This window comes from Cydia amplana, chromosome 6, assembly GCF_948474715.1.
Source record: "Cydia amplana chromosome 6, ilCydAmpl1.1, whole genome shotgun sequence".
Classification (NCBI taxonomy): domain Eukaryota; kingdom Metazoa; phylum Arthropoda; class Insecta; order Lepidoptera; family Tortricidae; genus Cydia; species Cydia amplana.
Window position 1 is genome coordinate 20,331,932 of NC_086074.1, and position 19,172 is coordinate 20,351,103.

At 38.3% G+C, this 19,172-nt stretch overlaps 1 protein-coding gene across 2 annotated transcripts in view; it reads left to right on the forward strand.

The window, feature by feature from the left end:
• Positions 1-1,743: 1,743 nt before the first annotated feature.
• Positions 1,744-19,172, forward strand: part of LOC134649062 (mucin-2) — a 79,091-nt gene continuing 61,662 nt past the window's right edge. The window contains exons 1-11 of one of the 2 annotated variants that reach the window (XR_010096937.1): positions 1,744-1,796; positions 10,373-10,432; positions 10,653-10,862; positions 11,153-11,242; positions 11,607-11,819; positions 12,145-12,336; positions 12,817-13,651; positions 13,764-14,185; positions 14,408-14,527; positions 14,647-14,841; positions 14,976-16,052. Coding sequence is in view for 1 of the 2 variants with exons in the window: in XM_063503776.1 (XP_063359846.1) it covers positions 1,769-1,796; positions 10,373-10,432; positions 10,653-10,862; positions 11,153-11,242; positions 11,607-11,819; positions 12,145-12,336; positions 12,817-13,651; positions 13,764-14,185; positions 14,408-14,527; positions 14,647-14,841; positions 14,976-15,991 (3,381 nt within the window). In the remaining variant the exon portion in view is untranslated. Of the gene's footprint in view, positions 1,797-10,372; positions 10,433-10,652; positions 10,863-11,152; positions 11,243-11,606; positions 11,820-12,144; positions 12,337-12,816; positions 13,652-13,763; positions 14,186-14,407; positions 14,528-14,646; positions 14,842-14,975; positions 16,060-19,172 lie in introns of those variants that run through there. The other variant, XM_063503776.1, reaches the window with a different exon arrangement.

A 19,172-nucleotide genomic window follows, 5' to 3' on the forward strand; every position in this document is an offset into this window, starting at 1 on the left:
GACGGCGGCAAGAAGCGGCAGGGATTAATCCGAACAAGTCACCGGAGCACTCAATCGTCTTCAAATTTTCAAAATAAGTAAATGGAAACAAACATCTCATCCATAGATTAGTGCTCTGCCGATGTTCCGGGAAGGGCTAGTGCGAATATCGCACTCCAATTACTCAGGTGATTAGCTGTAATGGGCCGTTTGTTCGTCCGCCGCCGCACGCGCAGCCCTTCCGGCGCAGTGTAAGTATAAGTAAAGCAGTAAGTATCTTAACAAAGAGATTAGGAGCTAAGAATAAGCATTGCTTCTGCTGCATTTTGGCCTTAACCATTGCGAGGCTCCTAACGGAGATCTTTGCCTTGATTTCCTTGTCTTCTGTATTAATTAAATAAAAAAAACAGTTGGGCTTGGTGGGCAAAGTCCCGGGCAATTACCCTGCTCGCCTCGCCACCTAAAACCGCCACAGAGTCTTGCCTACTCCCCGTAAGACCGCCACTGATCTTCCTTTGCTTAAAAACGTTATTTTGTGGAGGCCATCACAGGGTCTAAGTAAGTACCGACAGTGGCGACAGTACTGATACCCGTCGGAAGAGGTAACAGACGGACAGACAGACAGAGTTACTTTAGCATTTAATATAATAAAATTAATATGGATATCTCATAAAGTCGCATTACTGCTGTACTTAACTACTAAGCTGCGCATCCGACGTGTGTGATGCTATGTCATTTTATCGCAGCTCCGTACCGTTGGGAGCAACATAGTAGGTAACCGTTTTTGTGCACGGTCAATACGCAGCGTTTTGACGTACTGAGGGTTTATTCCCACGTGTTACCGACTTTTTTATAGGACAACCTCCTTACACGAACTGACTAAGTCTCACAGTAGGCTCAAGAAGGCCTGTGTACAGTCGCACAATATCTTAACACGCACTTTGACGCCCTGACAATAGAGGCGTGTTCAGATATTTGTGATACCTTAGCCGCTCCGATATATCTGATGACGACTGTACATAAAAAACACTCATGAAGTCAACAAATATCAGATATTGATATTTGTTGTTGTTGTGAGATGATGAGCACAGATTCTGTGCTCATCATCAGCATTAGGTAAGTTTAAGTAGCTACTAAAATGACTCAATTGACCAATTAATTACTAAATAAGAACCAAGCTACGCTTACGCCATTTGCTACGCTTTCATTGACAATTGCCAAGTTGCGTGACGAAATTATCTAATTACTTAATAAGTTATGATATAGGTAGCAACAAATTGCGGTAAGAATATAATAAATTTTATGGGATTAAGTAGTCGAACAGCTTATTGAAACGGATTCTATTCTCTGTGTGATATTTGAGACAACTAGGTACTTATATTTTAAACGTCTAAGTAGTCGAATTCCCTTTTTACATCTGCATTCCTTGTCATTATTTTATGAATATCACGGATGCTTATAATTACGAGTACTTATATCAAGCTTATATCGCAACTCAATTTGCACATTAGGACCCATTTAGACGATGCAAGAACTCGCATGCGAGTTTCACCAACAGTCCACAATGTAACTAAAATCGCATGCGAGTTCGCGCACCGTCTAAATCAGCCCTTATTCAACAAAACCGTTCTTTAATCAATCCAATCTGTCCAACGGCAACCCTATAAACCGACATGTCAGCCGATAAACGCCACCAATTCGCAACATTGTAAAAGCTTCAAGTTTTCATGAAAGTTTCGCAGATCGCGTCAGTAAACGCGCGTGCGCGAGACGCTACGGTCGTGCCGCCATGCTCCTCGCGATCATCGTCTGCGCAGGTAGCAGGACATATCAATTGCTTTTCATACCGAGGCGTATTCAGAAACTACTTGTCAAATTTGTCTTGTATTTTTACGCGTTGTGATGCGCTGATTACATAAGTGCGAGCGTGATGTTGGTATTGGTATTATATTATTGTTTCTGAATATGCTTCGATCCTTCGGTCAATGACCCTGTGATATACGCGAAGGATGCAAGGCCCATTTTTATTGCCGCGATTTATGGTTGAAATATCGAATGGATAAAATATCGATCGGTTTGAAATATCGATAAACGCCAGGTTTTGCTGATTTGTTTGTGTTGCGTGTTTGAGATGAGCTTTATGGCGGTCGTCGTTGGTATGTTCTTTTGGTGTAACGAAATTAAAGTGTTGAGTTATAGGGATCCTTTGTGAGTTAGGTATTTATTTGTATATTCTTGTTATTCTTATACTGATATACAGTGTGTGGCCTATAACGCGGGAGAAAAATTAAAACGTAGATTCTGCTCCTCAAACTAGACAATGTTTGTTCAGCGACTTTTAAAAATAACTTGTGGTTTGTATTTTAAAACACTTTAAAATTTAATCGAACACGCAATGTATTACGAAATTGATTATGCCTGTACGGTGACAAGACTGACGGGCAATGTCAATTAGACGGAATTTAAAGTACATTGAAAATATTATTTAGTTTGTTTGAAAAAGGGACAATTTTAAGACTACATAATTTCAAAAAGTTGTTGAACAATAGTTTTATTGTTTGAGGAGTAGAATCTACATTTTAATTTTTCGCCCGCGTTATAGGCCACACACTGTATAAGTGCGAGTTTCTTTAGGCACACTTCAATACGAGGAGCAGTTTGCTCGGTATCCACTGCAAATTGTATTTAAAGATCTTGAAAAATCTATAAAAGCGTGTAATATAAGTCATCTAAAGCTAGGTCTAGTTATATACAATATATGTACATATATAGTATATGTAGCTATCCGACGTAACTTTTTTTCTGATAAATTGAACCGCAATCCAATAGAAAGCATCCATAATTCAAGAAAACATGTCATAAAATGATTACTTACTTAAAGTACTGGTAATTCTAGTAATTAATATCCGTCTTCCTAATTGCAATACAGGAGCAAATAAGTAAATAAATATTATAGGACATTCTTACTTAGATTGACCCCCCCCCCAGCCCCCAAGGTAAGCCCCCAGGATGCTTAATTGTGTTATGGTACTCAGTCAACGATATATATTACAAAATAAATAAAAACATACAATAAATAACTCCTTTAACATAAGGCATAAGAACGGTTCGCCCACTGTAAACAAACAGACTGACACAGAGAATTAACCCCTTAATTATAATAATTTATTAAATGCCCACCATATTATAATAGTAGTTGTTACAAATATACAAGGTGTGACGTCCAATAAGAACCTGCTACAATGAACCATGAACTTTGGTCAGGCTAGTGACCAGTGATATGTCTCTTTATAGAGACTCATTATAAAAATGCGAAAATAACTAGTTTTAAACTTTGCAATTCTTTAATTTTATATTTAATTATTAATTGTATTTTTCAACAATAAACAAACGGTTATGACTTCGTCACCGTATTAGTAGTAGTAGTTGCTATAAAAGTTCCAAATTATATCTTTCTACATCGAACGGTCTCATAAGAAAGCGTTTAACCGATTTGCAAGACTAAAGTAATCCCATAATTGCTCCGAGAACTAATAAGTTATGCACGGAGTATTAAAAATGAACATACATACATAGACATACCACATACATACCGATCGATATAATAATCCTCCTTTTGCTTCGCCGTAGTCGGGTAAAAATTGGGTACTTCCCTTATCTTAGGCGGTGCCAAACCTAATCTAACCGCGCGATCATCTCCCGCGCAGCAAAGAGTTCAACGCGCGCTGCGCCCGCGCCTCTTATTCGCCATACGTAACAAATTAACTTAATATTCATACTTAACCGGGTAATGAATAAAACATCTTTTACTTAAATCAGAGCTTTAAATATAAACGGATTATAAAATAATATTAGAAGTTGAAGAGAGAAGTTGTGTCACCAGCTGAATAGGTACCTACGTAAATGAAGTCAATATATAACCATATTGGTCATATGGTCATTTTTGTATTGTAAGGAACTAGGAATGTCAACTATTTTGCAAAGGGGTAAACGGTTTTTATGAACACATAAATTACACATAAGAATATAAAGAAACTGTGGAAACTACAAGTATACTTATCATTGCGCATTGGTAAATAAATTTGAGGTGTTTTGTGTAAAAAGTGACCAATATTCATTAAATTTAGTTACAAATACTTTCGTATTAAAATACTGCCGAAACGATATGCTCTTACATGCTCAATATGATTGATTACTTAGGTGTAAACAACTAGATGACAACTATGATCGCTTTACAAATATTAGTTGCCAAATTATTATTTTAGACGCCAACTTATGACTTCAAGTTCCCTACACATTTTTTGGGTGGCTTCATTTTGCTGCCCGTTTTTTTAATAATATGATGCTTATATTTGAAGATAATATAAATGAATTATCGCTAAAATATGAATGCACAGCCAAATTATATTATTATATGCCCAATGAAAGTTCCTGTTTAATATTTTAATTGCCCGGTTAATAATAAGCCTATTATAAGTTCCTATATTTCGTTGTGCCGCACCGCACCGTCCACCGGACAGAGATCCTACCGATAAAACTGCGGCTCTTTAACTTTGAACTAGACAGACGGCGTTGCTTATCTTTTGTTTAGTGATCGAATATCTACCAAATTTTGTTCTGAACATGTTGTACTTACCTACTACGCTGGCGTTTGTAAAGGAAAATTCCACCAAATATAAATCTAGGTTTAGTGTTCTTTTAATAGTTGTTAGACATTATTCAAAAATTTACGATATGCGAACGTCGTTGGAATTTCCGAGCTAGAAAATAATTGTAAACCTTACCTGAAAGCTTAAATAAGGGTATATATAGCTGATGTCATTCCAATAATCTCTGATGCTTATGATTTTGGCGTTCAAAAGGCAGGAAAGGAGGGAAAAAAGTAAGTACCTACCTACCTGAATAAAAAATTCTTAAATGCCATAAAATGATCTGTTACACTAATTTAGAACTTACGGTTTTTACGGTTTTTATAAAGGAACAATAATGAGGTCAGCCTTTGCCCAAATTGAATGCATTTCTAACGTAAGTATAAATCATCAGGAACTATACTTCAAATTAAAAAAAATTGAAGTGTCGTATAACTGTATTAAACCCAAAATAGGACCATTAGGACCCCTATTGTATTCACACAAGTACAAAAGCCTTCATTCAGTTTATGCTAATAGTGAATGAATAGATGCCGGCGCCGGCGCAAGACGAAATATGTATTATCTGTCACTTACTTTAATTAAACTCGTATTCGGTGTAAAATTATTACACGTAATGGGAACATAATGATATAGTTAATAAATAAGACTACAGTGTTTTGGATTTGTTAATATGAATATTATCATAATAACTCGTAAGTCTCCAGACTATAGGCTCCTTTTTGGAGACCCAGTATTGTAAGATATTCTGCATTGTAAATAAATAATATTGTGCAACTTTTTACGCAAAATATGTAACGTAGTGTTCCCACTTATTTGCCATAAATGACACTGAGCAACTCTGTATAGTTAAACAGTGAGTCAACACTCATTTCTATACAAGTAGCAGGACTCGTAGGCTCAAACAGAGACAGCAAAGTGTGCAGTAAAGTAAAGCAATGACACTCGATGTGGGTCGTTCCTATTCACTGTGAGTCGCAAAATTATGCCTCCCGCTACGCAACTGACAATACTGGCTTGTAGCTATTTAGGCTGACTTTGAATAATATTACAATGTAAATATATTTTCGGCAGGAGTGTTAAACCTTGGCCATAATACTGTAATGTTGTTGTAATTATCTTTTCAAATTCAAAGTGTCCTAGAGAGGCGAGTTTTCAGGCCAAAGGCCGAGCTGCAGGAAAATAAAGATCACTGGAGAATCGACTCGACTAGCTCGAATATCGGGCTACCGAGAGCCTTAAAAGCTCATCGATGGAACCTAGGAAGTCCCTTTGTAACAAAAGCTGTCGAAAAGTGACATCCGCTAGTATTACAAGTTACAAGCTTTTGAGAAACGGGCCCCCATTCTAAGATTTATCATTGCCTAATAAAATGATCAAGCTTTTAATGCAAATTCCTCTTGAACCAGATATGTGACACTTAAAACGAACGTATCGGGATGACAGATGCTACGAAAAATCATGCGACTATTTCCATACACTATTTAAGCTTCAATTGGCGTTTTCTATCAAAGATTGTCATCTTGACTAGGCCTGAGATTGTTACCATGCAAAGCCCATTGCGTCAACCAATAAGGCACAGATCCCATACAAAACCGTCACTTTTCATACCGTATGCTAATACCATGACCCGCTATCCCACAACCAACTTACCTAGTCATCTAATCAACCAGAAAATATTCAAAATTAATAGTTAGGTCGTTGGAATAAGAACGTTACATTATTTTCGGCGCGACAACTGGTTTGGGTTGACAAGTGTAAATGTTTGTCCGTCTGTCCGACCGGAATACGGCATACTAATTTACGTACGTGTAGGTTGATGGTCTAGTAATGTGATATGAATTTACGATATTCATACTAAGAGAACCACCACTTACTTAAAACAACACCAAAATCTGAATCTTTATTGTTATATTATGTTGACATATGTTACAACTGAGACGAATTTAACTTAGGTTTTACTTGTAATAGCATGGAAAACTGGCGGTTACACGATCAAAATTCCTCTAGAAAGTTTTATATTATTATTAAATACTTTTATGATTTAATGTAGTATTTCTGCAACAGAACTACGTGAAGCGTTTAACATTCACAAAATTTTCCCATAAACGCTTTTGAAATAAATTGTAATATTTAAGTAACAGTCGTACCTAATATGGTCTTGTTTTGATCGTTACGCTCTATGCATAGCTTAATTTCATGCAGTTAAATTACTTTGTTCGAACACATTAATAACAAAATGAATATTTATTGATGCATTTATATTCTCACTAACAATGGCGGCAAGCGGCAATAGACCATACTATGTAATATGCCCAAGGAAATAAAAAAAACTTTAATATCTAATATAGGCATTGCCACTGATGGTCTTACTAGAATCATTTCTTTTTAAAACTTGATGTCGGTTACAAAACCATTACAAATAATTAAAAAAATCTAACTGTGGTTATTATGTAGGTATACATGTACTTTACATCAGATTGTGTATAATTATTTTCCAACTAGTCAACATTCACCGAGGATAACGGGGACTTTTCCATATAAACTTATTATATGGAAAAGTCATCCTCCACTAATCCTCTCAAGATTAAGTCAGCTCCACTGGATCAAGAAGTTATCTGCCTAACCAGCTAGTGGTCAACCGCCCCGGGCTTTGTTCTCCGTTCCCAGGCCGGCATGGGAACGGAACAGTTATCCGGCCGGGAAATGTGAACAATAAATTATATTCACGCGCCTCACAGAGGGTCAATCTTGATTGTCCGCCATTTGAGTGGGAGGTGAGATTTTCTGAGTTGTGTATTAGGCTGCGCTTGTGCGAGGAATCGAGGATGCGTAGCGAGGGATGTTGTTGTTTTCTTTACGTGTCCTTTACGCTCAGCGCAGATCTAATGGACAATATTTTATCGATTCTTAACAAACACATTCTCGCACATGGAATGGAAATCCAAAGCGCGGGGGGGGGAGGGGGGGTTAAACTTCCTTAACTCAGTTGTTAGAACGGTGGGCCGTGGTCCGACAGCCAAAAAGCGCAGTTTTTATTACCAACTAATCCCTGTTTTACAAACTATGTAACTTCTTTAGCAGGCAGTTTTCCCGAAAGATAAACTAAATTAGTCTTAAATCAAATCCCTGTACATTTTTTTAAATGAAGTCCTTAACTACCACCACGAGGAAACCCAAAGTAGCACTAAATTTTTTATGCCTTTTAGCTAAAGGAGTACTGTCGGAAACTTTAACCAACCACCACTAAAAACAAGCAGGAAATTATACGTACGGTAGTTATCGTTTTCGCAGACAAACGCCCGATGCGCCGGTGCACTGTGGCAGCCCACACGCGCATTTTGAGGTCGCGGGACAGTGTAGGACCACCCACGCGGGAATAAGGACAACAAAACACTGTGGACAATGGATACCAAGTTTTATATGCGCGGTGGAAACTGGAATAAAGACAAATTATCGTTAAACACTATTGCTACGAAAATATTCATGAAAACAAAAGATTTATTGTGAACTTTCTATTCTCAGATACTGCAGACATCTGCAGCGTGTTTTAGAGCTGGTTTTTAGCTAGGTTTGTAACAATCAGCCAATTAGACTCTAATCATCATTCCTCCAGCCCAAGAACCCATGACTGCAATGTATTTTGCCTGACAGTTCCCAGGCCCTTTGTCTCCAGCCGCGAGGCGTAATTTTCTGGCCAATAATCTGAACAAATCATCGCGCATGGCTAGGTGTCAAACTGGTTGGACTACAATCAATCATCAGTATCTTGGGGTCTACTTATGTTATTGCAGAATATGAGAATTGCCGGCAGGGCGCAAATAAGAGTAGTTATACTTGTTATAGTCGTATAAGAATGAATTTACTTTATCTAAAACAATTGTAAATCTAGCGAAAGTGCCTTGGGCAATAAATAGGTCGAGTTTTTACTTTGATAAATGTTTGTATTCTAAATTCTATTTAGTCAAAAATGTTGGCACTTAATAAAAGCCAAAAATATTTACGATTGGAGTTCTAAAGGAGTTCTTTTTGTACAAAACTATACCACTCCCGCAGATTTTGAGGCCTAATTGAATCATCTTTGAAAAAAGGTGTAAGTATTTTGTAATAGGTACATGAATAGGTAAACTAAGTGACACTTACATGCATGTTGTGGAGTAGATTTAGTTTCGTTTAATAAGGGCCAGAGCTGTAGGATTCAGGTTCTAAAGCCTTACTTGACATTAAACACCCATAAAACCCTGCCAATATTGATAATCCATAAAATGGCACATTCATTACGTGCGTGCGCTTAGCAAACAACTCTCGTGCAAGCATAAGTTACCGCTGACAAATCCTAGCGACTAAACCTGCCAAGCCAGTCCTGTGGCCATCAGCAGCGTTCGAACTTTAATAATATGATCTTAATGTGACATTACTATTCAATAGGTATTCATCTTAACCCCTTATTTATATAATTTTGCACACTTCTCTTAAATGTTTTCTCTTTCTAACAAACACAACTGGCAAAATGACAGAGCGATTGTTAGATTTACCAGAAATTTATGAACTTCGCCATTACTCTCATCAAAGGTCGGACATACCACATATATGGAAATAAATCACTTTATCACGACAATATCTGGGTGACCGAGCTTTGCTCGGAAAACATACAAAAACTCAAAAATGCACGTTTTCCGAGAGATAGACCTAGCTAGATCGATTTTTCGCCCCCCAAAACCCCCATATAGCAAATTTCATCAAAATCGTTAAAGCCGTTTCCGAGATCCCTAAAATATATATACATATAAATAAATAAATAAATAAATAAACAAGAATTGCTCGTTTAAAGGTATAAGATATCTGTTTACGAATGAATGAATGTGTATATAATGTAGTTTCACTTCAACACTTACTTACTAGTCCTCGCACTTTTTAAACGTAAATAAATATTTTGTAGGTAGTTACTCTCAGTCGCTGTAGTGTCAGGTGTCAGTTGTGCTTGGGTCAATACCTAAGTATGTAGGCATTCGCGATATAATAAGTGTTTGCGTGACCTACGCTACGAGCAATATCAAATCAAGACCAGATTTGTAAAGTAAGAATGTGTCTCTAGTGTGTATCGTCTGGTCAATGGGCGCACGGCGGGTACTGTTACGGTCCATTCACGGCGCTCCCACGCGTCCGAGCAAAACACGGGAACGGGACAGTTCTGCACGTTAAACGCTGCGCTGTCTTGCTGTGGAATTAACAGGAATCTTTAAATCATGATTATGAACACGGAAAAGATGAAGGGATGTTTTTAATGTGCAATCAGCAATTATTGAATATCAAAAATCTGCATATACTGGTTATATATAGAGGTACTAGTACCTAACCTAACGAATTTGTTTCTATTTAAGCATGTTATGTACCGATTAGAGAACGTACCGAATCTAAACCTGGCGTTTATCGATATTTTTCTTCTGCATGCCAATTTAAGGCTTTTGCTAAGAAGTTTTTGTTCTGACGGAAAACGTAACTACCTATACATAAATAGAACGTATTAATAAATAGAATGCAAACTTGCAAAATAATACTATAAGACATCGGCAATAAAAATAGTATAAAGCTATAAACAAATGGCTTCCGGTCTTCTAGGTTCCTCTAGCATAATTAACTGCCATTTTGAGCAAGCTATCTTTATCTACCCATTTATGATTATTGATTAGTTTTCTTAGCTACTATACTGTGGGTTTCTAATAATATGTATTTTTATATTTCAGGATTATTTCAAGTTTATGCTGCTAGATTTAACTATACCGACCGCAGCATCCGAGCTATAGGTATGTATTTGTATAAGAACCAATCTCATGTTTTCTTCTTCACACAAAACCCACCAGTAAAGGCTAGCAGTCTGAATGGTAATTTAATGTGTCTTTGGCGAAGCGTATATACTGTATCTGTGTGTGTAATTGAACTCTTCATAAATATCGGCTGGACCAACATTGCTGATAATATATATTTGAGTTGGTTCCTAAATTGTTTAAATTTACCTTATTCCAGATCCATTAGACCCCGGAGGCTGCTACCATGAGGGCCGCTGGCACGCCGCCGGCACGCCTGTCCGCACTCGCGCTGCGTGCCTCCGCTGCACGTGCGCGCGAGGCGTGCTTGCGTGCGCGCGCAGAGCGTGCGCGCCGCTGCCGGACCCGCCGCCAAGGTGCCATGTGCTGCATAGGAAGGGGTCTTGCTGTCCTGAATTGCATTGTCCTGGTATGTTATCATTTTCATTATAGGTATTATACGTGCATCTGTTGAGCATAGGACTCGACTTGCTAGAGGGTTTGGGTTAGTAGCTCATTGGCTATTCTCATTACGAAAGTTCTAGTTTTCGCCGTTTTAAGTTATGGTGTTGTGTTAGGACTAGGACTTACTCCACCTACTAATACTTCTTTCTGTTAGGTATTAGGTATTTATCTTATCTAGTTACCTACAATTAATCATAGACTTATAGTTATTATCCAAAGCTCTGATTACCTAATGAGATATTTTGTAAATTCCAGATGGGGTGAAGTTGACGGAGCTCGGCGCATCAGCGCGGTTCGAAGACGAAGACTTCTCGGAGACAGCTTCCATCTCGTCAGTCGGACATGGTCAGTAACGTTCCATTATCTGTTTGTAATCTACCTTCCATTTCTTACCAATTCTGCTCTGTTTTAGGAATAAGCATAAAATAGACGGGTATTTTTCCTTGCATTAACCTGGTGATGAGTCTATTTTACCTGCCTTATTCTTATGATATCAGTATTTTGAGTTTTCGAAATTTTCATGTACTAGAACGCTATTCGCGAACCGCGAAAGTACCGAAGGCGTACAGCGAACCCTACCAATACATGCCCTCAAACAGTTTGCAATCCTTTCGCAAATGGCGCGCTAGCAGCACTTTCGCCAGATCCGTGAACCATTTTATTAAGCCCATCAGTTTAACTGTGCTTGACCGTCCAGCTCGGTTTCCAGCGTGCGTGGAGGGCGGCTCCGTGTTCGGCGCGGGGTCCGCGCTCGCACCGGGCGTGGCGTGCGAGCAGTGCTTCTGTTTGGGCGGCGCGCGGCGCTGCGTGAGGCCTACATGTTTACCACCGCCGAGGGGATGCGTCGCGCGGCCTGCTCCAGGAGCGTGCTGCCCTCAGAGATACTACTGCTCACATGAACCTCCAGCGCATGGAACACACGGTAAATTAATAGTTTACATTGTTGGGATCATTGTTTATTTGGAATTATCGTGCATTCGCGTGCATTGGAGAGTTTCTGTCTTTGGGCCCCCAAAAACTATGACTGTTCAAAATCTTAGACAAATCATTAGGCAGTTGAAGAAGTCTGAAGTCCAAGGATGTACCTACATGGAAACGTTAATTTTTTACTGGCACCTGTGTTGTAACTGAAACGCACGCGTCTTTTGAAGGAATAGTTGACGAAATTAGCAATTCGAACGAAGCCTTACAATAAGGGTCTAGCTTCTTGTGTTGACATCAGTATGACAGTTAATCGCTCATTTCAGACTGCAAGGTGGAAGACACGTGGTACAAAGAAGGCGAGCGCATAACGTCAGCCGAGCGCGCCTGCACGCAATGCTTCTGCCTGCGCGGTGCAGTGCGCTGCCAGCCTCTGTCATGTGCACCGCCTTTACTAGGCTGCAAGCCGCTCCTCCGGCCTGGCGAGTGCTGCCCTCATCAGTACCACTGTGAACATGGTAATACATACATTTTAAATTACACAAATATATTTTTAGGTTTATACTTGTGAGACTTTAGCGTATTTTGAGTTCGATACCTTACTTGATGTAATCCCAAGCAGAGCAAAGCTTATTAGTCGCTATCAGGATAAGGTGTTCACAAATATTTCAATCAAGTAAGTAATTATATATATTTTTGGTGGCGACTTAGAGAGTAATAAAAGTTGCCTAGGTGATAGAAATAGAAATTCATTTATTTGCAAGAATGGAGGTCAAAAACGTTACAAAAAGGGTAAATACAAAGTTCCAAATACATTCCGCCACATAATGGCATGCAATATTATTTACATTCTTAATTTAATTCTAAGCTTAATTCTAGGTGGAGTTCAATATTAAATATTAATTCATTCTAGGTGTCTGTCAATTATATTAGATTCACTGTCAATATACTTATGTAGTTGTAGTGCTCGTGCTATAGGAAATTTATTTCTGTTTCAGATAAATCTCATCCGTTGCTATCCAGCAATTCACTAATATCAGTGCGGAATGACGACCGCTCACTTCACACGTCCGAGTCAAACAAAGTTGAAACATCAACAATATCTACTAGTACAACAACAAAAGCAGTTTCTTCAAGTATTTCAAGTACTAAGACGAATTCTCCCACGACATTTGCTACCGAAAAAGCCCCTGTCAGCAGAAGCAAAGTAAAAAGAAAAACTGATGAACTACACGCAAACACCACTAAGAACTCAGATCAAAATGTAACCTCAACAACTGAATTGCCTTCTACGACGTTTGCCAGTACCACTGAAAAGCTAGTCCGATCTAATTTTGAAACTTCAACAATGGATTTACCCGAACCAGAAGATTTGGATGGCCATGAAGATTTACCAGACACGACTTCAACAGAACAACCAGAAGGCTCAGTCAGGATTGTTATTAATGGAACCATCAACTGTACAGCAGAGCTTTCTTCAACGTCATTGCCTTTAAATCTGACAGTCAATGACACTGAAAGAATTAAGATGGAAACGCAACCTCGAATACCAATCCTAACGACAGGGAATATAGAGAGCCACACCTTCAATCCTAATGATATTATAACTGATAGAAGTGTAAATGGAGAATTTGATGACAATGAGATGTTTACCATCAACGTGACTAGTTCTCTGTCTACGAATTCTTCCCGTGTTACTTCAGGACCGTCAATTTCAACAGTGTCAAAGATAGCAACTGACCTACCTTCGGTTTCAAATATGTCGAAGAAAACGAATGAATTTGATTTCGATTATGCTGAGCCAACTCTGCCTCCATCTCTACCTAATTTAAAGTAAGCATAAGTTTAAGATAAAGTTACTGGTTTAAATACACCAAATTAAGGAACGATACTGCTTGAAAGAAAAATATACTATCCTCAATATGATTTTAATTTTTGTTTTCAGGATCATTCCATTTGTAGCAGCCGATGCCGTTGTTGACGAAGAGTCCCCGAAACAAGTGCTCACATATCCAATACTCGAGAGAGAGGACAAATACCCTGTATATTACCCAACTTTAGAAGGCAAAGATACTCCATTCGCTACAAGACGAGAAGACATTTACCATCCTACCCAATACCCAGTCTTCACCTCAGAGAAGGTTGACACGTCACAATACCCCGCTTTAAGTCACGAAGTTGACATTATTAGTTCTGACTACCCCACTGCCAATAATAACTTGCTGCATGAACAAACAGTGTCTGCGTCTTTGGGATCGCAGGCTTTGGAACTTAACAAAGCTGTCACCAAAATACCAAGTACAAGCACCACGTTCAAGCTGGAAACACCGTCTATCAACTTGTTTTCGCCTCCCGTTGAGACAGAAGGTATACCACCAGATCTTTTATCTTACTGTAACTTAACTTTTTCTGCCCTGGCTTTTCCATTGTCGGACCAGGCCAGAGTAAATAAAGGCCTTAGTAATTGTAGATAAGTTTAATTGTATGTTGATTATATTGAGCGACATAATCTCTAAGCAATAAAGCTCTTTAATAAAGAAAATAAATAAAACTTTTCCAAGTTTGGCATAAAGTATTTCTTGATTTCAGGTGGATTCATACCAAAAGGACCGGGAATAATAGACGAGTACTATGCAGTATATCCTAGCACACCTTCCGCGCCTTCTGTGCCACACCTGACCACTTCAATGCAACTGGATACAGTAAAAGGTACTTACCACTTTCTATTTCATTAATGTGTTTATTTAATATTTTTTTAAATATCTCATTACAGGAATATGACAATGTACTATAGGTTTCCCGCCTACTTCATTCATAAAATTTTCTAGATTGCTTAACGGCCGACGGGCACCGCGTGCCCGAGGGCACGACCATGGACCTGCTGTGCTCCGTATGCTCCTGCCCCTGGGGGAAGATCCACTGCAGCCCCCGTGCCTGCCTTGCGCCCGACGGCTGCTACTATAACCCTGAACAACACTCTTCCACGGCGGATGTCTGCTGTGGTGAACTCGTTTGCGTTGAAGGTAAGATTAACCATTTTTAAGCGAATACCTACCACTTAAATGTTTCTATCTCTTATCTTTTTAATGTCACATGTTACTGAAATGGTGATAAATAAAACGGCATAGGTTACTAAATAACCCTTTTTTTGTTGCAGAAAAAGAAACTACAACGACTACAACCACCACAACGACTACAGAAAAGATTTCAGTAAAACCTAGTGAAAGTACAAATTACAATACAAACAAATCAGTTGACAAAATTACAACACAAAATAAGACAGTGATAGGAGCTGCATTGGTTCCTAAATTGGAGAGGGAAAAGTCTACTAATGAAGTAACTACAACAGTTGTAAGTGAAATAGCTAATAACTATAAACATAATATTAGCACTACGTTATTAACTGTGAACACACCGTCATCAACTGAAGCTATTTTCACTTCTCCATCAACTTCGACCGCAGCTCCTGAACATGAGGTCAATCAAACACACTTCCCTTCTCATGATTACGAAGAAGAGGAAGACGACGAAGGATTCTCCTTTGGCAGTGTTCTGAAACTTCTACTCAGTGACAGTTATGATGCAACTACAGCTGCAACTCAGAAAAAGAAACCTGTTATTACAACGACCAAAGCACCGCCTACTAGAATGCCTCCGTCTCCTAGTAAAATAACCTCACCTCCCACTAGAACGACCTCTTCTAATAGAACGTCGACTTCTAAAATAACTACCACTCCGCAACCAACTAGCTCCATAGAACCACCTAAGCCGGCCATAGCTCCATTCGTCCCTATGCCTCACCACTACCCTTACCCGTACCCGCCTCCTAAGAAAACCTTCCACCAAAACACTGTCAACAGGATAGACCACCTCGTGCTTGGAGAAGCGACTGCCATCAGAAAAACGACACCACGCCCTCTACCCTTCAAACCGGTATCCCCAAAGCTAACGACACAGAAACCCACAACTACTACAAGAAAAGAGATTCAAACGTCATCTCCGGAACGAGCTCCAGCGAATGTGTTGCCTGGAGTAGGAGGTTTGAAACTGGCTGGATGTAATATCTATGGACGTATGTACCGCGTGGGCAGGATCATAGCAGAGCTGTCGACGCCTTGCCAGGAGTGTCGCTGCACGGAGCTCGGTGTGCAGTGCCGACCACTCGCTTGCTGAGAATCTAGCGATATTTTCAACTGCTGTCCCCAACTGAACAAAAACACAATTAAGAATATTCGTACTTGAAAGGAATAGTAAGTCGATTTTTAGCATGTTTTTTGGTTTTCAGCTTAAGCCTTTCAGTACGGAATTACAATTCTGGCTCTTATTATCTGCAAAGTAGATGTACATTATCATTATCAGCATTGACCGTCTCCGAAGTTGTTTTGGTCTCAACAAATACTAACACAACTTTGAGTGTTTAATTATATTGGGAATAGGAGTTACAAGCAGTTAAATTTCAAGCAGTAACTTGTATAGCAGTTGGAGAACTGCATTCACTAAATGGGAAGGCGGGCATTTTTGTACAGAGAGTACGGTCGGCAGTGACCAGCTGTAGTTGATAGGGAAGTTTTATTTATTTAGCGAACATTATTGCATTTATAGCCTCCGGCAATGATCTCATACGTAAATAGACTCAGTAGCATTCATACATGTAAAGTGCGGCCTACATGTCATACTTAATGAATAATGATTTTTTTTATTATGTACCACACCGCACGCGCTCTCAGTGTGCTAAAAGCATAAGAAGTACAATAACAAATAGTTTACCATTATTTTATTCATAAATATTTATCCAGACAAGATTAATTTTCTGAATCCTAATGCTAGAATAATATTAGGAATATAAATAAATATAAATAATAAAATAAATATTATAGGACATTATTACACAAATTGACTAAGCCCCACGGTAAGCTCAAGAAAGCTTGTGTTGTGGGTACTCAGACAACGATATATATAATATACAAATACTTAAATACATAGAAAACAACCATGACTCGGGAACAAATATCTGTGCTCGTCACACAAATAAATGCCCTTACTGGGATTCGAACCCAGGACCGCGGCTTCACAGGCAGGGTCACTACCCACTAGGCCAGACCGGTCGTCAAATAAATGCCCTGAGATTAACCATAACGATTATGAACTACTGTAAATTAATACTTAAGCAAAATAAGTGAGTATTTTTATAATAGCTCAGTAAATAAAAATATTAAATCTTTCAAGTTTTTTTATATCTCCTCCTTGTAAATTATGTTCTTACTAGCGGCCTCTATTCTCGAGTAGTAGTAGTACTATGTACCGCTACTCGTCACCAGATGGAGCTAATTTCAAAAATGACTTTATCAATAGTGGCGTATTTAAAAAATCTTTCTATTATATAGCCATGAAAGCTAAGATGCAGTCGTAGTAAATAAAAAAATCTGTAAGACTACCCAACTATAATTGAATAATAATTATTTTTGGACCATAGAGATTTTGGACTAGGTACAGTTTTACAGTGATAAGGTTTATATAACATCATGTTCAAGAACTATCATGATTTATTAAGGGTTTATAAATGAAACTTAGTTCTTAAGATATTATAATCAAATATTTATTACAAATAATATCACTATGATATGATTGATATGTTAAGGTAGCATTCCAAATGAGTGCTAAGAACCAATACAGCTAGAAGCTCGATGCGTCGTCAGTTTTCAGAAACAAAATATATTATTAAAAAAACTGAGACTGGAATAGACGTCACAGTTAATCCCTGGAGCGCCCCAGAATTACCGTAGTATGGAACTCCTATACTAGTTACTCTTTTTTCAACATAGTGACAACCCCGTGACGTCACGATATACGACAGGGAGCTTAGCGTAGATGACAATTAATCGTACATCGACAAACGTAAAACGAAAAGTAAAAACTTGTCCGGATGACAGATGTTAAGATAAAGTCACGTGACTATTTCCATACATTATAGTTTTTTTTTAGCATTAGAAAGAACTGGAAAGAAGGTAAGCGTTCTTGACATGTCTTTTAATTGAAAAACGCTTTTTAAAAATCAGTAACTATTACTTATGAAAGCAGAAGAATATAAAAGATCGTATTAGATTCATAATTGTTACATATTTGCCGTAACTTATTTTTAAAATGTGTTTTTCAATTAAAAGACACATCAAGATTGTTAACCTTATTTCTAATGCTAAAAAAAACGAACTATAGGTAAAGTCAACGTACTGGTGCTCAGCTCGACGCGGTCCCAGTACATGTCATCTTGAATCTTAAGTCATTGTCAATAGAGGTGACAGCTGGGTGTCATCTATTGGGCATTAGCATGTCGAGCACTAGTACGTTTACCTTATTTAAGTGTCGATTAGCGTTTTCTATCAACGATTTTGTCATCTTGTCTAGGCCCCAGTTACGAGTATGGCACAAGAGACACCTTATAAATATAAGCACAGACAAATGAATTATTATAGAATAATTATGCAAAGCATTGCATTTCGATATCTTCGAGTGGAGCTAGTGGAATTATTATTGGTTAATCAATAAAGTTTGAGGTTCAATCTCATGAAATACCTATTTATTAACCCTTTGAACGCTTCGCCTATCGTGTGTGGCGCGTCATCGTGAACCTTGTCGGAATGTAGCCTGGGGGCCTTTTACTCCCATACAGGTGTAATTAGAGTGACAGAGAAAAATGCCCGCAATTTGCGATATTCGATTTTTGCGGTTATAGCCCTGTAGCCGCGCGCGCGTCAGTGACGTCTTTCGCGGTCAAAGGGTGTCAGTCTTCATACAGTGGGTACGATTCTTTAGAAAATAATAATTCATTTGTCTATAATACAAATGGGCTTAAAATTACCTACCAGACTAGAAAGGTGTAATCTCGAAGGTTCCAGAACGTAAACATGAAAAATAATGACACTAATAGGCACTTGAGAACATCACTAGCCAGATTCTAACACAAACTTAAAACAAACCTGTTTCAGTACGTATGTCAAAGTCTACTATGAATACTAGTAGTTTACTAAAATAGTTCTGAAAAGCAGGTCATAACATAATACCCGTGAGGAGAATCATAGAGAAATAAGTAAGCTTAGTCGAGTGCTCACTCCGGACTTGAGTTTTCTTACTCAATAATAATAAGTTGTAAAAGAGGTATGTTAAACGTATTATTAAATTATTAATAAGTTTATAACTCGGTTAATTCTTAAATTTTACTTTAGCCCAACGTATTAAGAAAAATAATAACCGAAATTAAATGGAATTTCAATCAAAGAAATGAAAGATGGCACAAATTTGTGAGCAATACAGTTAACTAGGCACCAAATATCTGCATTTTATTGTGCACCAATCAATT